The sequence below is a fragment of the Rhinolophus sinicus genome, linkage group LG06, assembly GCF_036562045.2.
Source record: "Rhinolophus sinicus isolate RSC01 linkage group LG06, ASM3656204v1, whole genome shotgun sequence".
NCBI classification, from domain to species: domain Eukaryota; kingdom Metazoa; phylum Chordata; class Mammalia; order Chiroptera; family Rhinolophidae; genus Rhinolophus; species Rhinolophus sinicus.
The window spans coordinates 120,247,461-120,275,440 of NC_133756.1; the positions used below are offsets into that span (position 1 = coordinate 120,247,461).

At 54.6% G+C, this 27,980-nt stretch overlaps 2 protein-coding genes across 7 annotated transcripts in view; both read left to right on the forward strand.

The window, feature by feature from the left end:
- Nucleotides 1-17,523, forward strand: part of STARD10 (StAR related lipid transfer domain containing 10) — a 48,336-nt gene extending 30,813 nt beyond the window's left edge. For all 4 annotated transcript variants that reach the window (XM_074335817.1, XM_074335816.1, XM_074335814.1 and 1 more), the window contains exons 3-7: nt 13,381-13,528; nt 14,125-14,228; nt 14,940-15,057; nt 16,826-16,878; nt 17,103-17,523. In XM_074335817.1, the coding sequence (XP_074191918.1) occupies nt 13,381-13,528; nt 14,125-14,228; nt 14,940-15,057; nt 16,826-16,878; nt 17,103-17,348 (669 nt within the window). In that variant the 3' untranslated portion in view covers nt 17,349-17,523. The remainder of the gene's footprint in view (nt 1-13,380; nt 13,529-14,124; nt 14,229-14,939; nt 15,058-16,825; nt 16,879-17,102) is intronic.
- Nucleotides 17,524-19,375: 1,852 nt separating this feature from the next.
- ARAP1 (ArfGAP with RhoGAP domain, ankyrin repeat and PH domain 1) overlaps nt 19,376-27,980 on the forward strand; it is a 59,661-nt gene continuing 51,056 nt past the window's right edge. Inside the window, exon 1 of one of the 3 annotated variants that reach the window (XM_019744346.2) lies at nt 19,376-19,530. In XM_019744346.2, coding sequence (XP_019599905.2) covers nt 19,464-19,530 — 67 coding nt within the window. In that variant the 5' untranslated portion in view covers nt 19,376-19,463. Of the gene's footprint in view, nt 19,531-27,451; nt 27,555-27,980 lie in introns of those variants that run through there. The other 2 variants (XM_019744348.2, XM_074335820.1) reach the window with 2 other exon arrangements.

A 27,980-nucleotide genomic window follows, 5' to 3' on the forward strand; every position in this document is an offset into this window, starting at 1 on the left:
GTGCTGTATCATAGTGGGAGGGTACCCTGGAAGGGACCCAGCTGGACAAAAGCCCAGTCCTTGCCGTGTGACCTCAGGGGTCACTTCACATTTGAGAGTCAGTCTTCGTATCTGTGGTGGCGGGGTCAGGGGTTAATCTGGTTTCAGGACTTTGGACTTGGTGAGTTCAGGTGTAGGGTGGGCCTCTGTCCCCTCTGGGGCCCATTTCCCCATCTCTACAGGAAATTGCTGGCAGGTGGTTTGTAGAGGCTATCCTGGCCTTACACCATGGTAGGGGGGTCTGGACACAGAGTAAGGGCAGGTAGCCAAGGCCTTGACAGTCTGTACCATCAGAGAGGGCACCTGAATCCAGGCTTAGGCCCTGAGGACCCCTATCCTGGCTGGCTCTAGCTCTGACTTGGGACAACTGGAGGAAGTAGCTCCAGAGCTTTCTTCTGGGAACAGGTTCCCAGAGAGCATGATTCCAGGTAGTCAGGGTCCCGACCTTCTGGTGGGGAGCTCAGAGAAGGGAAAGGTCAGAAGTGGCTGGAAGCTTTAGGGAAGGCTTCCTGGAGGAGGTGCCCAGGTTGGCCTGAGGCTGTAGGATTGAAAGCACAGGGTCCAGAGTCCCAGCCCGGTGGCCAGGGGCAGGTTGCCACCCCTGCTGGGGCTTTAGCTTCCTCGTCTGTCAAATGTGGCTGGTAGTGTTACCCGGCCTGTCTCGGGCACATCATTCTTTCATTCACTCATTCAGTGGATGTCCACTGATAGACTCTCTGCCTGGCCCTGTGCTGGAGGTTGGGGGCAGAGAGGGGAATCAAACCCAAGCCCTGCATTCAAGGAGCTCCCCATTGGATGCTGGGACAGATACTTGTCACAGGAGCTGTGCAGACTCAGAGGGACCTTTGAACCAGGCTTGGGGGCCAGAAAAGGCTTCACAGAGGAGGAATGCTCAGGTGTTCCCTTTGGAATTGGGTGGAGAATGAGGAGTACAAGTTTGATAGCATCAGCAGCCATCCATGCAGAGGGACAGCCGTGCAAAGGCCTGGAGGCAGGAAACAGGGAGTGCATGAGAACTATAGGTGTTTCATGTGTGGCTTGGAACTCAGAGGGCTGGGAGTGTTTAGAGAGCTAGGCCAAGGCCCTAGGACTTGTCGTGGAGGTTCTGGGGTATGCGGGGAGGGTTTTAGATAAGGTGGGTGGTAGGAGGAGGATGTAGCTGTATTGTCTGGACAGAGGTATTGAGGCCTGTGCTAAAGGAGGGGCTGCGAGGAATGGAGCAAGGGATTGCATCCAGGGAGGGTTAGGAGGCATCGTGGGTGGGATGGGTGGTTACAGCATAACCCTTTGCAATGTGCAAACTATGGAGCGCTGTGCAGGTTGAGCTGTAAGACAGTGTGGATGTACAGCCCCCTTGATGCCCGCCTTGGGGACAAGGAACCTCGTGAGTGGGAGTGGGGCGGGGCTGGAGTGGGTGCTTCCAGTCAGTGTCCTTCTGGGACTAGAAGCGCCCCCAGCCCCCAGGCTGGCTCTGTGCCCTCCATGCCCAGCTCCCTAGGCTCTGGCTTTTAAACTTTAACGAGCCCCAGCTCAAATTCCAGCCAAGAGTCTTTAAAGTTTCAGGAGATGAGAGAAAGGAGGGAGTCCTGGAGACAGATGGGTTTTCTTTCTTCCCCTGCGTCCCCACGCCTGGCGGAGCTACCTGGAGCCAGGGCCGTGGTGCCCTGCTCCACACACCTGGCACTCTTAGGGGATCTGGGACCTCACTGGGCTGCTCTAGCCTATTCCTGAGGGACCAGTGGCTACAGGCTTGGGCACCAGGTTTCTACCCAGATAGGCAGGCATAGAAACCCCATTCTAGCTGTGACCCCTTACCTTTGCCCCAGACCTGTGCAAATGAGCATGCTCCAGCAACAGGTGAGAGGAAAGCTGCTCAGCCCTGGTGTCAGGCTTGAGGTGCTTCCCTTTCCCCCCTCTGGCACACTTGGGCTAGCCTTGATGCTCTGAGCCCCTGGAGCTTCAGAAACAGGCAGTGGAAGAAAGTAGCAGACCCAAAACTCGCCAAACCCAGGCTCCTTTCATCCGTCACTACAGAGCCTGGGGCAGGTGGCACGGGGCGGCTGGAGCAGTTCCCTGGGGCTTCAGCCTAACAGTGGCCTCCCTGCCTCTTAGCCGAGGCTCCCTGAAAGCTGGTGCTTCTACCTCTGATGTCTCTAGAATTCTTATGTCCTGGGTTAGGTGAACAATGCCGACAGGGTTACACCGTGCGCGCGCACGCGCGCACACACACTCACGGGAAGTGGTCTTTGGTCTGCCATGCAATGCCTGGGCCATTTAATCTCATCATTTGGTTTCATGGCATAACCCACATCTGCCCATGGTTTCCTGAGATTCTCCTCTACCACCTCCCACACTCCCCACTGTCTTTGGACCCTTCCAGATTGCCTGGGACCTGGGACTGTACCAGAGAGATGATAACTCTTAAGGCAGAGGCCTGACAACCAGAGGGGATGGTGTTCCCTGTGTGTCTCCAACATTTAGTCATTCAACACATATTTACTGAGCACATACTATATGCTAAATATTGTCTGATATCTAGGAATCTAGTGGCAAACCAAACAGATGAGGTCCTGCTGTCATGGGTTTACATCCTGAGGGGGAGACAAGCAAAATAGAAGCAAACAAATAACTAAATAAGATACCAGATGGTGGTTGTGTGTTATGATGACAGGATAATGTGATGGGGGTTGTTTGGACTTATATGCGTGGGCCTTCTGCGTGGGACTGGATTATGGGTGCCTGTGTGTCCTTATTGAATGTGTGTGTGTGTGTGTGTGTGTGTGTGTGTGTGTGCACGCGCGCACACATGCTAGCCCCGAAGGTTGTGTGTCTATGCCTCTGAGTGTGAGACTCTGTGTGTGTTTCTGTGTCTGGCATTACTCTGAGTCACACCCCCTCACTGCAGCAGAGTTGTCTCTGATCCAATTATGTCTCCTCAGCTGTCTTCTGGTGGCTCCTGCCCCGCCCTGCTCAGCTCAGCTCTGCCTCTGCCATGGTTCCCTGCCTCCATCCAGCCTCCTGGCCTGGCCTCTGGGCCTATCTGTGGGTCTCAGAGTTTCCCCTTAGGATGTGTTTTCTATTTCTATCTCTGATGGTTTCTACCTCTTCTTTTATGTTGCTACTTGTTCCTTTTCCTCCATTTTTTTTTTTTGGTCCCAGTTGTTTATTCATTCAATAAATTTCTTCTCATGCCTCCCACCCACTCTGCCAGCCACTGTGCTGCTGCTCGGGACCTGGAGATGGATCAGATCAAGGCTTAGTGGGCAGACCAGTGGGGAAGGCATCAGCCCTCCATGAGAACTCAGGCGGAGGGAGGGAGGCAAGGGGCTGCAGCATGGTTGGGGCTGCTCTGGGGGCCAGCAGGAAGGAGGTAGGCAGCAAGCTGAGATGGTCTGGGTGAGTCCTTCAGGGAGCTAGACTTCTGGTGCAGGGATGTGGGCTGAGGGGAAGGAAGGAGTGGAGGCAGAGCCAGAGTGAGGAGGAGGTTTTGGAGTTAGGATTTGATGAAAGGCAGAGAGAGAGGCCGCAGAGGCTCTCAAGCTGGGCAGTGCCATCATCAGCTCTGGGTTTCAGGAAGCTCTCTGGCTGCGGGGACAGACTGGCCTGGGAGCCAGGAGACCAGAGATGAGGATGTGGCTGCAGTAGTCCAAGCACGGATGGTGAGGCTTGCCTGGGGTTGGCGAAGAGGAGCTATTAGAAAGGTCCTGGCGGAGCAGAGTCCCAGGGCTGGGAATGAGGGACACATCCAGACCCGGCCCAGGTTCCAGGCACAGGAGCAGAGCAGAGGGGAGTGGCACGGGGAGTAGACAATACAGCAGTGGTGAACAGGAGAGTGTGCGAGGCCTGTGGGCCGTCCATCCAGGGGCTGATGCCCCGGAGGCTATGGAAGGCGCAGTCTGGAACTTACCAGAGAGCGTGGGGGGCATCAGACTACTCGTCCCTGCTGCGCTGAGGGATGTTTATCCAATTTGTCTTTTTCTTGACGTCTGTGTGTCAGCCCTGGCCCTGCCGGGTCTCACTGGTCTCCCACCACCCCCTCCCTTTTCTCCCATGCCCACCCACTCTCTTTCTCTGCTCAGCTCGCCCTCCTCTGTCTGGCTCCCCCCCCTCCCCCAGAGCTGGAGCAGAGTGGCGGGAGCTCCAGACCAGGAGGTCAGGTTCTGAGCCGTCAGCAGGATATTCCTCACGGCTGCGAGCTTGCTGCTCTGGAGCCTGGGGGTGGGGGTGGGGGCGTCCAGGGAGGCTGCTGGAGACTTGGGGGGAGGAGAAGAAGCAGGCCAGGCAGGGATGAGTCATTTAGCCCCGACAGAGAGCTAAAGGGCCCAGCTTGGTCTGCCTAAGCAGACTTGGGGAGCTCTGTCTAAGGGAGGCGTGGCAGCACTGCCATTCCCCACCACAGTCTCAGGGGTGCCCCACTTTTGGGGAGAAGAGTTGGGGATATCTGGTTTTAGAACCCCTTCTCTTCAGGGCTTGTCTGGTCATTTTGCAGATGGGAATACTGAGCCCGAAGGTGGGGGAAGGAGACCCTGCCTTGGGCCCACCACACCACATGTGCTCTCTGTGTCCTTCTAGCTCCCCTCACTGCAGGCAGAGCGAGCCCCAATAGCTCCAGCCCCTAGTGTGGACCCCCCAGAAACAGTCCTCCCCTGGCCAGGTGCTGGCCCACCTGGGATTTCTGGGGCCCTCCACAGAGGACAGGCTGGTTCTTGGGGAACAGCCTGAGGGGTGGACTTTGGGCACCAGTGGGTTCCAGGTTGGTTCCTCCACTTCACCTTCCTGAGCCACCATTTACAAATGGGCATAATCTTCCCTTCCAGGTAACTGAGAGGATGAGAGTAGATGGATTTGCAAAGCCCCTAACACAGAGCCTGGCACAGAACTGGCACACATTCACATTTGCTGAATGGATGAATGGATGAACAGTCTTAGATACCCAAGGGACAGCTCCATTTCCTCTGCCTCCATCCTTGTTCACTCAGGTTACCTCGTGGAGCTGCATGAGCACTCTCCTTCCCTCAGCCCATCTAGGCCGTTTCCAGTATCCAGGCTCATGCCAGCACCTCTGCTAGGAGCCTCTGCCACCCCCTTACATCTGGGTGTCATCTGCTCTTCTCTTCATCCTCTAGGACTCTGCTTAAGTACCCCTGCCTGTACCTTTGTCCTCGGCTTCCCTCTGCCCCTGCCCTGAGTGCCCAGAGTTGTCATGCCTGTGCCCTGGCCTGAGGGTAAAAGGGCCCCAAGTCCCCTCAGGCCCCACTCCCAGCACCACACAACCGAGCGTTTCCAAGGTAACGCAGCATCAGCATGAACTACCTCAGGGCCCATCTCAGCTGAGTGCAGGCTTCCATGTCCAGGCAACAAGGACCTGGGGATTCTGGACAATACTCTTAACTTAGAAAAATATATACATAGTTTCTATATCTTATATAAACTATATTGTGCCAACAGTAACAAGAATCCAAAAATGAAAAATAAATCACCCAGTGCCTCAGTTCCTAAGTAAAACTTTTCCTTCATTCCTTCTAGCTGTCATTTAAGGATATAGATAATTTATACATGACCATGGCACAGGTACAAGTTTGTATCCCCTTTTGTTCATTTAACATTGTGTCTGTGGAAGTTTCTCATATTGCTACAGAATTATTAATTCACGATCATTTCCCTCAGCGGCTCCCTGCCATGCCTCTTCTGGGTTCTGAGGGTTCAGAGCCTGCTCAGCCCCGCCCCCGCCCCCCGCCCTGCCCCTGCACTGGGGGAGGCCACAGTCCCCTGTAGCTGGCAGTAATCATCCAGGTGATGTGTCGCTGTGAACCCAGCCGGGCCCTGCTGCTGTGGTCCAGGTTATTCGCCAACATGTCTTGCTAATTACAAATGCAATAATAGAGTCATGCATATTGTAACAGAGCTTTTTTCTTATTTTGTATTTTTTTCCTGACTATAAATTTCTGGTCCTGGAGTTCCAGGAATTCAGATAACACGTGCATTTTTATGATTTTAAAAATATTTGCCTAATTGCTTTTCAGAATAGTGGGACACATTTTTGCTGTCACTCACCGTGTACCAGTTTTACCATATCCTCACAAGCAGTGGGTATTTTATATATTTTTGTTAACTTATGAAGTATAAATTGGTACCTCACTACAATTTTAATTTCCTTTAACTATCGGAACTCATAAAGATCTCACAGCGAAGTCCCAGAGTCTCCCCGGCAGCTGTCTCTGACACCTCCTACCCCTACACTCCACTTTCTGAGGGTGACGGCAGAAGTAGTGATCAGCCTCACGTGGCCACGGAGACTTTTACAAGCCCAGGAGTTTTCACCGTGGCTCTTCCTGTTGCATTCCCCAGAAGCGCCGGGGCCACTGACGGGGACGCAGCACCTTAAAGTCAGAGAAGCTCCCACAGGCGCAGCCTCTTCGTTGGCTCACCTGTCGGTCCTGCCTTTCAGGCAACGGTTCGTCACTAAGCTGTGCCAGGCCCAGGGGATGCCAGGAGGAGCAAGGGGCCACAGCACTGTGGGCAAATCAGTGCATTGCAGTGCCTGCGGATGGAGGGAGGTCCTCGGGGGGAGGGGTAGTCCCCCAGCCCAACCTGAAGAATGTGGGGACAGAGTGGGCTGCCTGGACAGGACACAGCCAGGCTGAAGCTGGAAGACAAAATAGGAAAGGAGCCAGTGCAGGGAGGTCCTGGGATGGCAGACCAATGCGACCTTTCTCCTCCTGTACCACCACTTCCCTGCCTTCCCTGATCCGTTGTGTCAGTGCCCTGGAACTGCTCTGGAGATTTTGGGGGGCATGGTAGAAGGTCTTAGAGGGTCTCCATTCTGGTAAGGACAGGAAGTGTATCCTCTTGTTTCAGTGCTGGCCCTGTGGGCTTTGGGAGGGGCGGAGTCGAGGGCCCAGAACCAGCAAGCAGCAGCAAACGGGCCTGCAAGGAGAACTGGAGCAGGTGTCTGCGTCTCAGCCTGGCCTGATGTGGGAGGGCAGGGTCTGGCTGTGCGTGTGAGGGTGGACTGCGTGTGTTGGGGGGTGGGATTTGGGCAGGGCCCCTGTGTAAGAGGGCCGCTCTCCTCTCCTTGTCCATTCTCTCTGTGGAGAGAGAGGGCATTTTGTTGTTCTAAACCTGTTTTCCTTGTCCCGCTATCCCCTGCCCTTTGGGGACTAGCAGGAAGGTGCTCCCCTCAGTAGGGCTGAGAAGTCGGGGAAGCTGCTGGGGCCTGGGGCTGGAATGGGGGAGCTGCTGCTGGGGCTTTATGTACAAGTCTCATTTAATCCTCACAGCTCCACTCTGAGGGGAAATTATCCCCGTTAGACACATGAAGATACTGGGACTCAGCGCTGAAGTCCTTTGCCCAAGCCAAGGCCACCCAGGCAGGACGCGGCCAGGGCAGAGGCCTGTCTGACCCAGATGGTCCCTGGAACTGCTGAGTAAACTGTGAGCCTGTGGGTCCCGACTGGGTCTCGTGGGGCAATGCCATGGCCGGATGATTCTCAGAGGGCCTTCCATGGGCAGAGCTGCCGTGCTGGGTGCTGGGGACGCGTGGCCCTGCCTTTGAGTCTTGTGCAGCCTCATTCAGGGGAAGGATCTCTGAGCTTTGTCTCCCTGGTCAGCAAGCCCTCTGAATCCAATAAGCGCTGCAGAGTAACCATCAATGAACGAAGACAGTCTCCGGTTGCCAGCATGCTAGTTTTAGCTGGGCCAGTCCTGCCCCTTGGTGAAAGGAGCAGCAAGTCCTGACACTGGGGTCAGGCTCACTCAGGCTCTGGTTCTCTGCCCCACCACAGTCAGCCATGTGGCCCTGGTCAGTCATTGTAACTCTCTGGGCCTCTGTTTTCCCTGCGGGAATCTAAAGAGTAGTGGTGAAAGAGACCACCTCCTGGGCCCTTGGAACTTTGGGATAACCCGTGTGCCCCACACATCCCCTGGGCAAGGTATTGGAGACGTGCTGTGTGAGGTCTCATGGTGAGGGTCAGACTTGGGTTCATCTGTCTGTGAATCAGTTTGCCCCGGCCTTTGGCCCTCAAGGCCACACCACAGTCCCACGGAGTCGATAGACGTGACTTCTTTCCTCCTATCTCAGGTCCACCATCTCCCTGGGTCCTGGGAGGTGCTGCCGCCCCTCCCCCCACCACTTATGTCCTCTGCCGCTGAGCATTGGGAAACCTCCAGAGAAGCACTGGCAAACGGATGGGGGAGAGGAGAGGAGTAGAGAGAGACAGGTTGGGCACAGGGCCCTGCTCTGTACATATTTATTTGAGCCTCCAGGCCGTTGAACCCACCAGTCCTTGGCCTGAAATGCCCTCTCCCCCTGCAGCAGTTCAGCTCCTTCTTTCAGGTTCTATCACCCTCTATTCCCGCAGTTCCCTTGCCCTCATTGCCCCCCGCCCCCCACCCTGCTCATTCCCTACTGGGATTTTGTGTCCCTATGTCTCCTACTACCCACTTGACGTGGCCCCGCGTCTGGTTCACCTCTGGGTCCCTGCAGGTCTGGCACACAGCAGACTCCAGAAAGTGGTGAATGGATGGATGGAAGGGCAGGGCCAGGATGAGGCAAGAGTGGTGCCTAGGGCATAAAATATAAGGATGCGCCTGCAAATGTGACCCGGTCTTGGCCTGTGGAAGAGTGAATGGATGCTTGAGGACGCCTGCTGGAGAAATAACAGCTACGTTTTTTTTTTTAGTATTTGCCATGTGCCTGGCATATTATGTGCATTACCTCACTTAATGTAATCACAGCATATCCATGAGATAGGTACTATTAGTATCCCCATTTGTCACTATGAGGAAACCGAGACTCAGGAAAGTTAAACCTTGTGCCCACAGAGAGGAGCTGGGATTGGAGTCCGGGATTGGCAGGCTTCTAGGAGGCTCCCATGATGGCCTTCCTTGATTGTCCAGTCCCTTCTGACCATGGCTCAGTGGAACTTGGGGTGCTGGGGGGGGCGGTGATGGGCCCAGGGCTCTAGGCAATCCCAGTTCTCCACCTCGTGGAGTCTGGAGAGAGTACAGTACAGGTGTCACATTATAGTCCTCTGTGGTTTCTCTGGTGGCACTTGCTCCCTCTGGGCCTGTTTTCTCAACTGTGAAATGTCTGTGTCAGGCTCCCTGTAGTAACCAGGCCTTAAGGGCTTTGCAGCCCAGCATGGCTCCTTGGCTGAGCAACCCCTGCCTTGCCCCCGCTTCAGTTTTGGTTTCCAGGGGGAGCGCCCATGTATCCAGTTGAAGTGGCTAACGTGCCCAGGGCCCAATGGATGTGGGTTCTGGTCACAGGCTAGCCCACCAGGTACTTTCCGATGACTCACCCCCACCCCCACTCCTGCCTCCTAAAGCCTCTTAGAATTACACCTTGCTGTTGTCCGGCTGGTGGGGCAGGAACAATGCTAGGTGTAATTTACCTGTCTTGGAGCAGCTGCACTGCCTCCTGGGGCTGTGGAAAGAGCCTGGCTGGGAGCCAGGCCTGCTGCCACACGGCCTGAGGACACTCTGCTCTCAGGACCCACCACCCAGACCTCAGACCTCAGCCAGCGTTCTCACCTTCCCAGCGCCCTCCTCCCCACAGGGCTGTGCTGCTGGCCTTCCTCCCCAAGAGTGCCACAAGCTGGAAAACCTTTGAAGTTTCCCTCTGTATCTTGAAGATGAAATGTGATGCAGAGTTTACACTCAATGGGCACCTGGTCTGTCTTGGGGCTCTGTGTGCTCCATCCCCTGTCTGCTGTGTCAGAGGGAGCCCCTTGGTCCTCAAGCCACAACAACCCTGATCCAGGAGGCCCAAGGGGAATGGGCAGTGTGGGCCCCTTCCCAGAGTGCACCCAGCCGTGAGTGCAGCCGGGTCCTGGGGCACTGAGGCTGGCCTGCGGGAAGAGCATTCCCAGGTCGGACGCTGACCTACAGAGCACAATCCTGTTGTCCCTGCCCCTCCATAACTCACTGACCACGTAGCACGTTTCAGGACTTGCGAAGCCAAACCAACCTCCCAGCTTGGATTTAGAGAAGTTCTGGTTTCCTCAAAAGCCACACTTGGGTGCCCTTTGATGGTTAGGAGTATAGGAAGATCTGGTTTTGCATCTCTGCTCAGCTGCTTTCTGGCTGCCCGATTTGGGCTGGTTGCTTAATCTCCTGAGCCTCGGTTTTCTATTCTGCATCACAAGCATGAGACCAGCTCCTAAGTTTGGGGTGAGGAGTGAGTGTATATTGAATGTCTGGTGCAGCACCCTGCCCTCCATCTGGGTGCTGAGTAGAAGGTTGTCTGGATGCTCCTGATGATGCCACATCTGGCCTCTGCTGTCTGCTCTCGTGCCCTTTCACCGTGGCCCTCCCATCACTTGGTGTAATCACTCATTCATTTACTCACTCAAGTTTCGTTAGTCTCCTTCAATCTGATATTGTTCCTGAGTTTTTCTTTTCTTGACTTTCATGACCCTGACACTTAGAGGTCAGTTATTTTGTAAAAGTTCCTCGTCTTGTGTTTGTCTGATTTTCCTTATGATTAGATTTGGGTAATGCATGTTTGGCAGAAATATCAATAAATGATGCCTGTGTTCTTTTCTTTGCATCTTATCAGGTGGCATCCAGCTGTAACTTGTCCCCTTACTAATGATGTTCACTTTGATCACTTGATGAAGGTGCGATCTGCCAGGCTGCTCTGCTGTGCAATTACTCATTTTCCCTTTGTAATTAATAAATATTTGACAGGGAATTAGTTTGAAACTATGTAAATACCCTATTCTTTGGTAAACATTCAATTTATTCGTACCTGTATATACTTTGATTTCCTATTTTATTCAGTGGAATATAATCTGTTACTATCATTATTTATTTTAATACGTGGCTTCTCCCAGCTCTATTCTGTGGTAGGTGGCCAGCGGTCCTAGTTTGCTGGGTCGGAGGGGTTCACCAGGATGTGGATTTTCAGTGCTAAAACTGGGAATGCGCTGGGCAGACACTGATGAGTTGGTCCCCAAACCAGTGGGAGCTCTTCCCGTTGGCTCCCATGTCGGCAGAGCAAGGTTCCTAGCATTCTGTGTGTGCATCCTTACTTCCTGGTGTAATAAGATGTTCCCAGCTCATTTTGCACTTACTCTGACCCAGCCCCAGGTAACACGTATTTCCCTAAGAAGACTGGGAACCAGGTGCTTTTGAGTATTAGGCGACACCACACCGTGGGGACCAGAGCAGATGGAACGCATTCAGCTTCGTCCAGGCCACACTGTCATCTGCCTCTGCGCCTATCCCCTGGCTATTCCTCTGCCAGGGCCACTTGGCAGACATCTACCTTCCATACTGAGCTTCTCCACGAAGACTGACTCCCCATCCACCCCACAGAGCTGGCCCCTTCCTCTGTGCCCTCACTGGGCCATTGAGGGGCTCTCTCAACTGGGAGCCCCTCAAGGAAAGGCCCCAGATTCATCTCTGACTCTTCTGTGCTCCACACGGAGCTGGCACTGGGGGCTGTTCAATGATTGTATCTAGTCATACCCTCTCATGGAGCAGCTGGAAAGCAAACAGAGGAGGGTGACTTGTTCAGGGTCACATGCGTCTTTGCTGGCTGGCGTCTGTCCTTGAACTTCAGTTTTCTTAATTCTAAAATTGGGCTAATATCTTAGCCTTGCTGTAAGAATAAAGTGCTGTAATGTGTATAGAGCACTTAGGGTTATACCTGGCATGTGGTGAGTACACCTCTCAGTATCTCTGGGGGATCTTTTTATTTAATTTTTTTCATTATTGCAGAAGCAATACTATACATTTTAGAAAATTAGAAATACAGCAGCAAAAAGAAAATAAAACCATCATATTTTCATCAGACATCCACACTGTTAGCAGCTTAGTGGTTGTGCTTCCTGAGCTTTTTCTGTGCATATATTCTCCCTATCCAAAATGAGATTATACCATGCATTCCATTTTGCAATCTCCTTGTTTTTTTAGGGCAGCAATCTCTGCCATTTTGTTTCAGTAAATTTCAGCACATCTAATACTCAGATCATATTCACACTTCTCCAGTTGTCCCAAATATGTCCTTTATATGTAGCTGTTGTGTCCAAGCCAGTATGCAATCCAGTACCACACTTTCTATCTGATTGTTGTGTCCTGTAAGTCTCTCAGTCTAGCCTAGTTCTTTTGACATTGATCTGTAGAAGAGACTGGACAAGTAACCCTGCAGAGTGTCTCACCATCTGGCTTTGTCTGGTTGTATTCTCATGGTAACACTTTGCTTGTACCTCTGTGCTCTGTATTTTTTGTAAAGTGCAGCATATCCAAGTCTTGAGGAGTTCACTGGTGCCTAGAATACCCAAAAGGTAGTGATGTGTCCTTCCCATGGCCTCTCATCATGGTTAGTGGTGCCAAAGCCTAACCGAAGATTAGAGGGAAGACAACGTGATCCCTCCCGCCGATGGCTGCACGTATGCCCTTTTTAGTAGAAAGCAATGTGTGCGCTTCCCTTGGCACTGTCTGAACACCCAGTTCTTGGAGACCTTTTTGAACTACGCAAGAACACTTGTCCATTTGCTGAGGGGTACTCCATCCTGGGGTTTGGGCTCTTGGTGAAAAAAAATCACAGAACAAGGCTATGGACTGAGTTTCATCTTTCTGAGTGTAAATCTAGCAAAACCTGGTTCTGTTTTTACTCTCTTTCCAGACATGTGATCTGGGTAAAATCCCATCGCTGCTACTTACCATCTGGGTGGCCTTGGGCAAGTTCCTCCTTAGATTTCTTGTCTGGCAGAGTTGTTGTGAGGGTTACATTTTTCAAAAGGAATCCTTGGCTCTTTTCTCTCCTAGATGGAAAGCTCTTTGAGGACAAGGCTAATAAATAGTAAGAAACCCAAAGATGCTTATTGGATGAAAAAAAAAAGGGGAGGGAGGAGGACAGTGGTGTGGCCAGGTGATGAGTACCATAGAGGAAAGAAATCATCCATTTACGCATGTGTTTGTTCATTCATGCTTTCGTTTCATTTAACATGTACCCATACCAGACTCTGTGCCGAATGAACTGTGAGACTCTAATCATGAAATTCAGGGGTCTGGGAGGACAAAGATATAGAGACTCAATGTATGGGAATCCAGAAGGTCTGGCTGTGTAATTCAGGAAGGCTTCCTGGAGGAGGAGCCTGGAACGAATGGGGTCTGAGGTTGAGGAGATAGTCTCTGGATACAGGGTGGCTATGTCCTGGCACAGGTGGCTTCTGGGAGGGCTGGGGAGGGCTTATGGCAAGTGGTGAGCCCATGCTGGCTTTAGAGGTTGCTGTTTCTCTCTGTCCTCCTTCTCTTTCTCCCCGCCCTCCAGTCCCCTGGCCAAGGCTTCGAGCCCTGTGTGACCCTGACAACCTATGTGTCTGTTTGCAGTGCCGGATGGAGTGCCGTGATGTGCCAGCTGAGACACTCTACGATGTACTACATGACATTGAATACCGAAAGAAGTGGGACAGCAACGTCATTGAGACTTTCGACATCGCCCGCTTGACAGTGAACGCTGACGTGGGCTATTACTCTTGTGAGCAGGCCCAAGTACCTTTTCCCAGCCTCCTCCAGGCCTCTGCCAGCCTCCATCTGAGACTTCTCCTCCCACCTTCCCTCCTTGCGGTTGCTCCATGGCCAGGCTGCTGAGAGACCTGAGTGCTGAGATGTTGGGCTGACCTTTCTTACATCCCTGCCCAGTCCCAGACACTTGGGCGTGCGCGCACGCGCACCCACACACACACACAACTCACACACACATATGCACTCCCACATTCACGTATACCCATTCCACACAAACACGTGCACACATGTATACAATCACAGCCATATGCCACATACTCACAGTCACACATTTTCATGTACACACCTGAGAATAATACCATGTTTTCCTATGTACTCACATATACAAACAGGCCAGGCCAGCACGGTAAGGGCTGTGTGCGGTGGTGAGGAGCAGGGATGGCTCATCCTCAGTTGCTGCTTTGGGACTATGTTCTGGTGTGGGGGGCATCCTGCTTAGATCAGAGGAGCTGGCAGTTAGTTAGGTATTCCTGTGTCTGGCCTCTGCCGTGCCCTCCTTTGCAGGCAGACAGGCTAGTGATCTGGCTGACTGTCCCTTGCCCTCCACAGGGAGGTGTCCAAAGCCCCTGAAGAACCGTGATGTCATCACCCTCCGCTCCTGGCTTCCCATGGGGACTGATTACATCATTATGAACTACTCAGTCAAGCATCCCGTGAGTCGACCTGCCTTCCCTGCTGGGTGGGCAGGGGAAGGGGCTAGTAGGGCTGGGCCGGCAGGTTTAGCCCGGGAGAGTCCCCTGGTTACTGACATGACTTCCTTGTGACTTTAGGCCATTTCACTTCCTTGTGAAATCCTCGGGCCCTCAGTTTCTTTCTTATTTAGTAAAAATAGTGGTGCCTGTCTCCCTGCTGGGGCTCTCTAGCAGATGAGGAGAGTGTGCTGTGGACCATCACTGTGGGCAGCTGGGTGGGATGGGCTTGCTCCTGTGGGTTGGGCTCTGGCATGGTCTGGCTGGGAAAGGGGAAAGCAAGAGGTGAGGACAGGGTCCCCTGGCCCTCCATGAGGCTGGGCTGCCTTGATCTCCATGACAGGCAGGTATAGCAGGCCTGGGCAAGGATGAGAGAGTGTGCTTGTGTGTATGCATGCGCCCATGTGTGCTCATGAACCCTGACCCCAGACAGCTCTTTCTGGAGGGCAACAGAGAAGGCTTAAGAGGGGCAAGGATAATCTAGTCTGATTCTTCCCTTTTTCCTCATTCCAGCATCAGGCCTGGCCTGGAGTTGACACCAGGGGATATGAACTAAGAGTGTGAGAGAGAGAGAGTGTGTGTGTGTGTGTGTGTGTGTGTGTGTGTGTACTCACAAAGACACCTCCTCCTTTGCGCCTACCCTGCGTCTTACCTTCCTGTGCCTTCCATCCCCAGAAATACCCACCTCGGAAAGACTTGGTCCGAGCCGTGTCCATCCAGACGGGCTACCTCATCCAGAGCACGGGGCCCAAGAGCTGCGTCATCACCTACCTGGCCCAGGTGGACCCCAAAGGTGAGGGCTCGGCCCTGGCAGCCTGTTGTGGGATCCTTCCCTATACCACAGGGGATGGGGCTTCATCTACTTGAGATCCAGAAAGGCTTCTGTTAGGAGCTGTTTTGTATTTTGGGGCATATTCACCCAAAATATCATTTGAAACAAGTCTCATCTGAGACTTCACAATGGTTTGAAAAGCAAGGGCCGAGGTGGTGGCCACTGTTTCATGACGAAGCTTGGAGCTCTCTTTTTGGGTGCCCACACCCCTGTGCTCTGACTTGCTCCATGCTCACTGGCTGCTCCCACTCTGTCTGTCTTCCTGGCTCCTGTTCTCTGCCCATCCTGGAGACCTGGGTTTTCCAGGCCTCAGTCCTCTTTCCCTCGGGAGGGCTCAGCTAATCCCAAGGCTTCTGTCGCCAGCCGGCCACATGCCTGTCTCTCTGCTAAGATCCAGATCCCTGAGACCACTGGGCTCCTGGACACGGCCCTGGGGGTGTCTTCTAGGACCTGAAACTCATGTATCCAATACCGAACTCGCTGTCTCACCTCCTGACTTACTCCTTCTCCTAAGTCTCCCTTCTACTCACTCATGCCAAGAACCCGGGGGTCATCTGGGGCTCCCTCTTCTCAGCTCCCAAATCTAGTCACCAATTCTTATTGATTCTACCTCCTAAAAAGCTCCTGAATCTGTCATTTCTCTCCATACTAAGCCACCTTGTCTGACCAGACAGTTCCAGAGGGATTTTTCCAAAACACTTATTTCCTTGTGACTCTCTTCTGCTTAAAATTCTCCTGTGACCTTCCATTGCCCTCCAAGTGGCATCTAAGCCCCCTCCTCGGGTTTCCGGTCCTTCCTCACACATTTTACATATTCCCACCTCCTTGTCTAGGTAGCCCTGTCCCTCAGCCTGGAAACACCTCTCCTCCCTTACTCATTCCTCCAGGGTTCTTCAGGTGTGTGTCACCTCCTCTATCCCTGATACCCAGAGGAATCACTGGCTCCCCACTCTGTGGACCCATCCCCCTCTAGCAGAGCACAGGGCACACTTTGGGCCCCCCAGACAGTGAGTTCTTCTCTGGGTCAGGGTGGGTATCACTGAGTGAATGTAGAGTGAGTGAGTGAATGGATGAATGACTGGAGGATGGGCAAGCCTTGAGCACCTTTGATGGCTGTGCCCTGAGTCCCACCAGGGGCCCAGTGGTTCAGGCCCAGGGCTCCTCGACATCGCATTGAGTGAGTGTGTTGGGTGTCAGAGGCAGAGCAGACATGTGGGAATGAGGGTGGAGAGCTGGGCTGTGGATTCCAGGTCAGGCCAGGCTGGGGTACTCGGCCAAGAGGCCTGTGTAGTAGTTAGGCTTCTTGGGGCAAGGGACTTGGAAAGACAGGCAGAGGAGGGGCCGAGCATCAGGGCCATTCACCACAGAGAGGTTGGGCATGAGAAGGGGTGTCAGTGTCAGTGGAGGGGAGGCGGCGGCCTGGAGTTTGGTGTGTCAGGATTTCAACACGTGTAGCCTGTGGTTACCTAAGACCCTGTGATTTTCTTCCATGCATCTCTCTGGGGCTCAGCAGTGGGGGCATGGGGGGAGCACACAGACTTGAGCCTGATGACCTTGGTCTGAGGTGGAAAGAGGGAGTGAGGAGGATGAATCTTATAGGACTTGCCTTACCCCTCACCCCCATGGAGAAGAGGTTGGCCTCCCTGGAAACCCCAGGCTAGAGGGAGGGGGCTGGGTCCCTGAGGCGGCTTCTTCCTTTTCTCCTCACTACCTTTCCCCACCCTCATAGGCTCTTTACCCAAGTGGGTGGTGAATAAGTCTTCTCAGTTCCTGGCTCCCAAGGTGAGTGGACTTGGGACTTTGGGGGTATGGAGGCTGGGTGAGAGGGTTTCAGCTGAAGGGATGAGACTGGGAGTCAGGGGGTGGAGTTAGGGCTGAGAGGCAGAGTTATGAAACGGGGACAAAAATCAGGCTGCTGAGAGCGCGGCCTGAACCTGTGGAGGGGACATGGGGAGGACTTAGTCCTGTGTCATTCACCCTGACTCGGTGGTGCGGCGGGTCCACAGGCCATGAAAAAGATGTACAAGGCGTGTGTCAAGTACCCTGAGTGGAAGCAGAAGCATCAGCCGCACTTCAAGCCGTGGCTACACCCGGAGCAGAGCCCGTTGCCAAGCCTGCCGCTGTCGGAGCTGTCGGTGCAGCACGCGGACTCGCTGGAAAACATCGATGAGAGCGCGGTGGCTGAGAGTCGGGAGGAGCGCTTGGGAGGCGCGGGCGGCGAGGGCAGCGACGATGACACCTCGCTCACCTGAGTGCTGAACCACTACAGGGACCTAGTCGAGACGTGGCCGAGCCCGGGGGTGGCAGGTCCTTCCACGCTTTCTCCCCTCCTCCACCCCCTGCGCCTCCTGGGGACGCTGGGCTCCGGCCCAGGTTGGCGCTGCAGCTTGGTTGGACGCAAACCTAATAAATGATCCCACAGCCTCAGCCGACTCATCGCTACGCTTCCTTCCCACCTGCCCCGGACATGACCTTCGCCCTTGGTCCCCTTGTTCTACAGTTCCCTGTGTTAATTTCTATCATTGATTGCCTGGCCTTTGCTCTCTTAGGCATCCCCTCATCTCCCATGTGTAGCTGGGGGTGGGTTGTGTTCTGTTGCCCTTGTGTCTTCTCATTAGTTCACTCTTCATCCATCCATCCTTGTGTGTTCATTCTGCCATTTTCTCCAGGCTATTTGGTTACCTTTCACTGCTGTAAGAGAAGAAGCAGGTCTGGCCAGAGCCACTGGGTCAGGGGGTCAGAGGGTGGGGTTCTGTGTGACTTTCAGGCCCATAGGGTCCAACCTATGGAACCAGGGTCTGATACTCTCCAGTCATCAGGAAAGCGGGGTGGACAGGACCCTGGGCCTCAGGCCACAGGGCTGTGGGCCTCAAAGCTGTGGTTGGGGCAGCATGTTCTGGAGGAGGGAAGTTGGGGGTTGAGGTGAGGGTCGTCAGACTCTAGTGCAGTAGAGGGACCAGGCCCTGTGATTTGAGCCCTCCCTAGGTCACTTTGAAGACCTCAGGCCTGTGTTAACAGAAAGGGTGGGGCCCCTAGCCCCTTGCCGGTGGTCCTGTGTTCTACCTGGCTGCTTTGAGGTCTAGAAGGTTGCTTGGGCCTCCCCTATCTCTGTGGCCCCCAGGTGCCCTCTGCTACCTAAGGGACACCCCTACTATCAAGTTGGGAGGAGGGCCCTGTGCTCCACCCTCTCCAGTGTTTTTGTACCCCATATAAATTTGGGGCCAGGAAGTTCTCACTAAGGTCTGGCCCTGCCTTCCCCTCCCAGGAAGCAACTTGCCTTAGCCTTGTCAGGAAGACCCCGTAGTAGACTCTTTCCTAGAGGGGCAGAGTCAAAGGTCCAGTGGTGGTAGGCACTTGGCACTTGGTCTATAACTCACCAAGACTTGGGTTCCAATCCCAGGTTTGCCCAATACTGGCTTTGAAATTTTGGGCAAGTCCTGGAACGTCTTGGAACCTCATTTCCAAATCCATAATATAGGGTGATGATTTTTGCCTTCAAGCAGAGGTATGAGGATTGAAATAAAAGGAGGAAGTTGCCTAGCACTGGGCCTGGCACGTAGTAGGTGCTCAAATTAATGACTCCCCATCTCAGAGTAAACCCTCATGCCCCACCCTGGTGAGAACTGTTCTTCCAAATGCATCCAAAGGGTATTTGGTGAAATAGAAGCATAACCAAGTTAAGGTTTCTGGCTTGGCTGGCCCCAGAGGTGCCCTGGACCCAGACTCAGGAATGCCTGCCAAACCCTAGGCCCTCATCTGTGTGTATACAGGTAGGATGCGAGGGAACCTCCAGGTGTCTAGGCCAGTGGAAGTGCCTGGGTGCCAAGACCTCAGGCTGCAGTCTTCTCTGCACAGGACTCTTCACGACCCTGACTGGGGGATGTGGCCCAGGGAGAGAAGTGGGTTATCCTCCGAGAATGGGTGGTTAAGGACTTGTTAGAAGAAGAGGTGAGAGACCTTGGTCGCCCTGCCTCCTAGGGCCTCTTAAACGACCTGGGGGTCTGGGCCCCTGGGGGTGTGTGGCTCATCCCTTTGGGGGCGGAGTCACCAGGAGATGGGTGGCAAGAGGCTGGGAGATTCAGAAAGAGACGGAGACTCAGCGGGCATGGGGTGGTGGGGGTAGACACCGAGCCTCAGGAGACAGAGACGGACCTTCGAGCATCCAGGGGGACAGGGGAGACACACAGATTAACCCGCCTGGAAGGGGAACCGGGCCAGCAGACTCGAAGACAGCGACTGGGCGGGGCCAGGGAGGGGGCGGGGCCCTGTCCCAGCCCCTGCCCCATCGTCCCCTCCCTGGGGCGTCACGTGTGGCGGGCGGAAGCGCCCGGTGGGGTGGGCGCGCCCGGCCTGAGGCCGCGAGTTGGATGCAGCGGTTTGAGTCTGGCGGCGCCGAAACCCCGGTTCCCCGCGTGGACTCTTCACTCGGAACAGGTCAGTGCGGCTGCCGGGGCCTCCCCGGCCGGCGCTCCTTCGCCAGGTGTGGCCCGAACTTTCCCCACTCCGCAGAAGGGAATGCTGAGGCCGCGCGGCGACTCTGCGCTCGGCGCCTACTTCCGCGGCCGTTTCTCCTGGGTTGTGTTGTCTGCTCTCCTGTCCCGTGGTGGGGATGGGGGTCGCCTCCTGAGGATGCGCGGTCGGGCCGGAGTCAGTAGGGAGGAGGGCGAACCAAGGGGACAGGGGGCTTCCAGCCCTCAGCCGTTCGGCACGAAGGTTCTCGGAATCTGGAGCCAGCCCGCCGTCGGGTGCCTTGCTTTTCTGGTCTGTGAAATGAAGGCCCCCACCTCATTGAACGCGGAGACCCTTACAAGCCCTCCACATTGCTACGACCCTATGCCCTGGACCTGGGGCTCCAGTGACCTTGGGCAGGCTACTTCCGGTCTTTGCTCCTTAATTCCCTACCAGTAAACGGGGGCATGGCCTCCCAAGAGCCCCTACCTGGCCCAATTGCTGGAAAAAGAAGGAGGTGTTCACTAAATGGGGTCAAGCCCGGAGTGGGTTGTTGGGACTGGAGAGAACAGATGTGGAGTACAGCGTGCGGAGCGTGGGGTCGGTGTTTGGTCCCAGGTCGCCAGCGGTGGGTTTTGGTCCTGGGTAATGAAGTCAGGAGCCGGCACAGTATGGCTTCTGGCATATGCACCTCCTCCAAAGCTGCTGTCCTTGGAGCCTTCGCGGATCCTCAGGCTTGGGGAGCTGGGACGGCTGCAGGGTCTGACAGACATGTGGAGGTATTCAGAGAAGGACAGGGCTGTGTGCTGAGCACCAAAATCCACACAGAGGCACCCAGGATGCCTGTCTTTAGAGAACAGGGAATGCCCGGTCTAGGGGAGGCCTCCCGGCAGGCTCATTACAGGGTAGAATCCCGCAGAGACACGAAGACAGGTGCAGACAGGTACTGAGATGGAATTAGGGACTGGAATTCTTGGAAGCCCAGGGAGGAAAGTGACTGGAATGGGCTTCGGCAGTTCTGTGGAGATTCACTAAGACCCCCGTAGAGGAGGGCATAGCTTGTATGAAGGCAGGAACTTGCGTGGCATATTTGGGGAATGGTGAGAAGATGGGTATGACAGGGAGGGGTCGTGGGGGCAGGGTGGAGAGAGAACTCATTCCCATGTTTCATGGCTGGATTGGGATTGTTCAGACCCTGGCCTGAGGCCCCTGCCTCCCCATTTGCTACTTGTTCACTGGAGTAGGGCAAGAGGGGCTTGTCCCAGGCAGAGTCCTGACAACTGGGGAGGTGGAAATTGGTAGGAGCCACCTGCGGCCCAGATTGTCTCTAGGCTTTATTGGGGCACTTCCTACTCAGCCCAAGCCTCACCTCTACCACCTCTTGGGCTCCAGCCATGCTTTTCCATGCATCAAGCCTCAGCCCTTTGTGCAGGTTGTTTGTAGCCCCTGCCCCCAGAAGTTTGCTCCCATTCAAACCTCCTAGGTCCTTTGGAACATCAGAGGTGGGCTGCTTGTTGGTGTCTCCTGCTTAGCCTTTCCGTCCTGTGTAGTGGCACAGCTTAAGGAAGGGCCTCCTTTGAGCTCTGCGGGGAAGGGACCTGCAGAGCCACGGGCATGGCTAGGACCTGGGACAGTCCCTGTGCTGCCACCAAACCCTGTGTGACTCTGCAAGTCCCCAAACTTCTCAGTTCCTGGCTCAGTACCTTAGAGCCTCCATTTCCCCATCTGCAGGAAGGGGCACTAAGCCCTAGTCCCATGCACCAATAAGAGCCTGGTCTGGAGCAAGAACTGGGCCCGTCTGAGTCTAAATCTTGCCCCCAGCAGTGATTGTTTGAATGAAGAAAAGGCAGAACCTGGGGGAAAGGGTCAGTCTGGAGGGGTAAGGGGCCTCTGAGATCCTAAGGGCTAGTGGTAGACTAGCCTAGTACGAGGCCTAGGGCATCTCAGCTGGAAGAAGGGAGTCTCCTCTACTCTCTGGGGCCCTCTCTTCTCCCCACCCCACTCTCCCTTTGGCCAAGCTCAAAGCCAGCCGGCTGATGCCCAAACAAGTAGCCTCTGTTCCCAGGGTGGGGGGAGGGGAAGCAGGCCCTGGGATCCAGGCCCGTCTGTCCAGCACTGACCCTGCCCCCCCCTTCTCTTTGGAACTTAACCCTTGGGAGCCCGGGGCTGCTTGAGAGCTGGTACCCCTTGCCCACCAGCTGTCCCCTCCAGTCCACTTTAGGCTCTCCTGTTGAAGCAGGAGAGGATACAGTAGGACGAGTTGGAAATAGAGAAGGAAGGAGGAACAGAGGTGGGAGGGGGGCTGGAGCAGATATGGCCATGGACAGTCAGAGACCACTTGGCTTAGAAGCTTTTTTCACAGATGGGGAGACTGAGGCCAAGGGCCAGAGATATGACCAGGATTACACAGTGAGCCCTGGTAGTGGTCAAGACTGACCCCGAAGGGAGAGGGATTGATTTGAGTGTGTACAGTGTGCCTGACACTACTCACTTGTTACTTTATCAACTTTACGTCATTTCATGAGACAAGGATCACCCTTCAGTAACAGGGGAAGAAACGCGGAGAGAGCTGAGTAGTGATATCAGCGAGAATGACAACGTCAGGAGATGTGCACACAGCACGGTTGTAGGTACTTTTATGTGTGTTAACTGGTTTCGTCCTCCAAACAACCCTAGAAGTTAGGTACCATTCTACAGATGAGAAAACCGAGGCACAGAAAGGTGAAGTCACTTGCCCAAGGTTACAGCGAATCAGTGGTGGAGGCAGGATCAGGACCCAGGCTTTTGTTTGCCTCTTTGGCCTGATTTCCCCTCCCCAGCCTGACCTCATCCCTTGAGCTCTGTTCAGGGTCTCACTCAGTGAGGGGCTTTCCCCTGGGTGGGGGCCAAGGCAGCCTCAAGCAGGGTGTGCCCCCAGCCAAGCAGACCTGGCCCTCCCTCAGGGGCAGAGTTCTGTCCCTTGGGCAGCCCGACTCACTCCCTCCTCTGGGCTCAGTCAGGCTGGACTCGTCCCCTTCCCAGTCCTGTACAGAGGCACGTCTCCTGTTTCAGGAAGGGGTTCTGCACTAAGGGGGGGCCTCTCCAAGGGTCTGCACAGCAGGAGGATATGGGGGGCCCTCAGAGATCCCCTATGAGTACACTCCCCATAAAGCTCAGGGCTTGCGGCCGACTCCCAGGTGTCCCAGTCTTGACCAGAGAGGACATCGTGTCCACCCTACCCCACCCCTATCAGGTCCCCAGACAGGTACATTCCAACCAGGGCTCTGGGGAGGACAGTCCCAGCCCAAAGAGACAGATGACCCCAGGTGTCAGGGACGGCCTGGGGATGGGAAACAGCGCGTAGTTGGTTTCCTGCATGACCTTCCTGTGGAATTTGTCTCTGGCTCATCCTTTGGAACATAATTCAGAAGTTGAATGTCTGTTCCATCTTCTGGACATCTGTCCCAGGCCATTGGGACAATCAGAGGGGCTGGGAGGGGATATAGAGTTAAGTGACCGGTTTAATAACCAAATTATTATTAGTAGTAGTAACGATACTAGTTGTAGCTACTGTTTCTTGGAAGCTTACTGTATGGACATTTAGCTAAGCATTTTATGTACTGATTTAATCCTTAACGGTAGTCTGTGGGGTAGGAGCTGTTCCCATTTTACAGATGAGGAAACAGGCCCAGAGAGGTTAAGTGATTTGCCCAAGATCATCCAGGAGTCTGAATTTCTGTTGCTTCACAGGGAGAACCCTGAGCACTGGAAGACACTGCAGCCAGAGGAGAGCCAAACCCTGTTCAACCCTGGGAACTCCCAGTTAGGGTGGCAGGCAGGGACTGGAGGGCCATCTGATCAGGTGACATCGCTGATGACCAGCTGTGGCAATGGGATGCCTGCAAGGGTGTCCTGCTTGCAGACTGGACTGACTGCTGTTAAGTCCTTAGTCTCCATGGGCTGTGCCGTAGGATGAGCACCTCCTGAGGTCTGCTCTCGTCCTGTCCTGTTTGCTCTGGGTTTTGCTGAAGGCAGCAGTTCTTCCAGACCCCGTTTTGCTGATGACAAAACTGAGGTCGGTAGTAGTTAAGTGACTTGCCTACGGTTTCTCAGCCAAGGGAAGGGAGCGCTTGGACTGGACCCAGGCAGGGGGCTCCGAGACCTCTGCTCCACTTCCTTGCCTGAGGCCTAGTCAGGGCCTCCTGGACCGCTGGCACCCTGGGGTTCCTTTGGGCTGCCCACCTGCCTTGTCCTGGGGCCCAAGTCTTTTTCCTGATTAAACAGGTACAGCTGGGTGTCAATGGCTAAATGAGCAAACCTGGGAAACATGGCTCCAGAGCTAAGAGGCCAAGAGGCAGAGACCAGCTTTGGTCAAGATTGTGGTGCTCAGGGCCAGAGGGGTCCAGAGGAGGATTCAGGGGTCAGAGAGGCCCCCAGCTCCACTCCCCAGGAGGGAGAGACGTGGCAAAATCTTCCACCTCCTCATTATCTTCATTGTTGTGAGGGCAAAGATTGTGAGGCAAGGGGGAGAGAGAGGAAGATTAGGACTTGTCATGGCCAGTCCTCTGTCCCATTCTCAGGGCAGGGAGCCAGAGGTCACACCTGGATCAGATGCCCAGAGCCCTTGGGGAAGTCTGGCCCAGCCAGGGCTGGTGTAGGTCAGCCTCAGGACAGGGGAGCAGTAACAAGGCTGAGCCACTACTGCATATTGTTCCCCCAGTTGCATGGGTGTCCCCTGCCACCTTCCCTACCACCCCAAAGCACACTGCCCTGCCACTGGACTTCCCCTGCTCTCCTCCCCTCTTTCCCACCATACTGTGAGGGTCGGGGCTCTGCGTGTAGTCAGGCCTGGAGTCAGGAGCCTGTGCTTTATCCCTGATCTCTGGTTCACTGAGAGGCCTTGGGCTGGTCACGTACCTTCAGTGGACTCTGCTTCCCTGGAGCGTCAGGGAGGGCGCAGGAGCAGCAGTTCCTGGAACCTCCCAGAATCAACCAAATAGGGCAGGTAAGGAGTGAGGCGGATTGAGGTGGAGAGCTTCTCTCTCCCTCTCCACTCCCGCCCTCCTTCTCCCCACATTGGGCAGCTGCGATTTTAGGGTTCTGAGTCTGAGAACCTAGGCATCTGGGATTCAAGGATTCTACCTAGAGCTTTATGTGCCTGTAATTCCCAGCTTCCAAATTTCCAAAATTCTAGGTTCCAAGAGTCTGCAAAACTTTAAATTGGGCTGGGTGGACCCCAAATTGAGAGCTAGGCGACTCTGTGCCATACTTTGGCTGGCTGATGCCAGATAGGTGAGACCTGGACAGTTTCTCAGGGCTGCTTGGCAGGCGGGGGAGGGCCGGTGGCCCAGCTGGCCTCCGAGCTCCGTGCGTGCTTAGTACCCACCACTCCTGGCATACGTACCCAGCTGCCCCCTTTCAAGAAAACTGAGAAGCAGACACTACAAGCATCTAGGTGGTAGCGGCAGAAACAACCATCTTGGTGGAGAGCACGGAGGGGACAGATAGGGGCCAGGGCTCCTCTTCATTTGCTAATGGGGAGGCTGCCTCCTGGATACCAGGATGGGGTTGAGGGGAGGTCATTGGATGGCTGGTGTTTGGCTGGGTCACAGAGCAAGGTCTGGGCCATGTTGCTAGGCAAAACAGGTCCTCCTGGAGCCAGCACAGGATGTGGCGCAGCTGGCGCAGGTCCAGTGGTGAAGGGAGACCTGAGCCTGGGAGGCCGAGGGGAGGCAATGCCTCTCCTCAGGGGGCAGGGAGGCCTGGCTTTGCCTGAGGCCTTCGAGGATTTCACAACACCTCCCAGTCCTTCTGGTGCTCGTCTGGGCCTGTGGACACAGCAGCTGCCCGCAAAGGGCCCTGTGCATAGAGCGGGAGCTGCCACTGCGGAGAAGGCCTGTTCCCTCCCATGAGGGAAGCGACCCCCCATCCTGGAAGCCTTCCTGGCCGAGGGAGCGCCTTCCTGTTTCACATGCCTCTGGGGGCACTGTGCCTGTCTGTGTGCACATCTCTGTCTTCTGGGGCCCAGACATGTCCTTAGAGGTCCTGTGCTTTTGCCTGTGTGCGGGTGTGATCAGCATTCAGTGTCCCCATGGGTTAGGGTCGGAGATGCCCGGCTCTGCACCTCTGGATGTGTGAGCTGAGTGAAGCTTTCACCCACTTGAGTGGGGCCCTTCGTCCACGCAGGCTGCTTTCTGGGTCTGCAGCTAAAATGCAGCAGTTCCCAAAGGCTGCCCTAGCCTGGTGGGGCAGCCTGACGGCAGGGTTGGGGACTGAGCTGTGACAAATGACAACAGGACAGCTATGGGGTGGAGTCTCTCTTGCTTGGTGAAAGGGTGCCAGAGCCTCAGCTAAAGGCCTACCTCTCCCCTTAGGTCTATTCTTCCTCCTTCTATCTCCTCAGCTTTAAAGATGGACGCGCTAAGCCTCGCTAAGCCTAGGGAAGCCGAAGATCCAGGGAGTATCTTGTGGGTCTAGTGGTTCTTTTCCAGAACATGAACCAGGACACTCATCTTCCGCTACTGCCTGTGACCTAAAAACCCACATTTCTTAGTGCAGGACCAGCTTAGCTCACTTGGAGGACAGGGGTTGTTCCAGGATCTCTGAGGTCGCCTGAGGGAGCTCCTCTTCCCAGTTCTTTCAAGGAACAGGCTATTGGAAGGGGGCGGGGGCCTCAGGCTGGGGGTATGGCTGGGTGGTCCTGGTTAGGTTCTTGTCCCTCTCTGGGGCTCACTTTCCCCTCCCAGAAGTGGGGAAGGTTGGACCAGGTAGTTCCTAAAGGCCTAAGGAGCAGGTGGTCCCAGCCAGAGGGAATAGTACAAGCAAAGTCCTGGAGGTGAAGTGTCAGGCACTGGGGTTGCGGGGAATGAGACCGGAGAGGAAGAGTAAATGGCAGGAACCAGAAGGTGGAGGCTTTTGAACTTCACTGGAAAATGGGGAGCCCTGGAGGTGGTAGGCAGGCGTGTACCTGTGTGGAGAGGGGGTGGGGGTGGTTGGTCTCAGAGACTCCTGGGTGTCTGGGTAGCTCTGACCTGCTCCAAGGAATAGTTGAGGGGTGGGCAGCACAAAAGGGTCTGAGAATCAGCACTTTCCTGTGTGCATAAGGGCGCCCCCACCCCGGCAGTATTTAACGGCTGGCCTAGCAGGAAGTGGCTGGGACAGCCTAAGAGGTGGAAAGAAGGGTCAGTCCCCGCCACAGAGGGTACTCCTTAGAGTCTCAGTGTCGAATTTTCTACTCCTAGACCTCTGGCCTGAACCTTGACAGCTGCCTTGTCCAACCATCTCACGCCCTACCCATGTCACAGGCCCCTGTCCCGAGCTCCTGACCAGGCTGAGCCAGGTTTTTGTAGATTTCTGTTCATTCATTCCCCCAGTGGCCGTACACTTCTAGCTACTGGGAATAGAGCTATGAATGAGACAGTGTCCTGGTCCTCAGTTGAGACTAACAATGAACAATAAATGTATAACACAGTGTCTAATAGTGATAAGTGGGATGCTAGAAAATGACACAGGGTCAGGAAATAAGGACTGATAGGGGTACTTTTTTTAGGTAGAGTGGTCAGGGAAGGAAGGCCTTGAGTTTGAGCAGGTGCTGGGAATGCACAGGAGTGAAGCATGTAGATAGATGCCTGGAATTGTCTTCCAGGTAGAGGGAGCTCCAGTGCCCAGCCCTGAGGTGGAGCACATGGAGAGGGGTTGGAATAACAGTAAGGAGTAAGGAGGCGAGAGGGGGCAACACACAGGCCTGATGAGCCTTGTGCTGGCTTTGGCTTTTCCTCTAGGGAGGTGGGAAGTCACAGATTGGAGATCTGTTTTGAAGGCATACGTTTATTCCTCACAAGCCTGCACAAGGTGGACCTGTCACAATCCCCATTGTACGGATGATGAAACTGAGACTCAGAGAAGTTACGTGAATTCCCACGTCTCCCAGCAGTAGGAACTTGTGTCTGCCTGCCTACCTTCCTGCCGCCCTGTGCTCGGTCCCCGAAGCATCTGCTGCCCGCCCTTCACGGCTTCCTGTTGTCTGGACAGTAAGTGCGAGTGTCTTAGCACGGCCTTGAAGGCCCTTCTCAGCCCGCGCTCATTCTTCCTCTCCTGCCTCACCTCCCTGCCCCCTGCTTGTCTCCACACTGTCCCCTCTGAGGAGATGGAGTGGAAGGAGGGGCCCAGGCAGCCCTTGGTCCAGATTCTGGCTCCTCTGTGATCCTGGGCAAATTACTCAACCTCTCTGAGGCTTAGTTTCTTCCTCATCTGTAAAGTGGGCTAAAGCCATCCACTTTCTAGATTGTCCATGTAACATGTTTAGCACAATGCTTGGTAAATGGTAAGTACTCCATAACCACGACCTTTTGTTGTTTTTAGCAGAATGATTGTATCAGATAAGTGGGTTAGAACGTTCCCTGTGAGTTGGCGAGGAGAGGACGAGTCAGGAATCTTTCCTGTCTGTTGTCTGATTA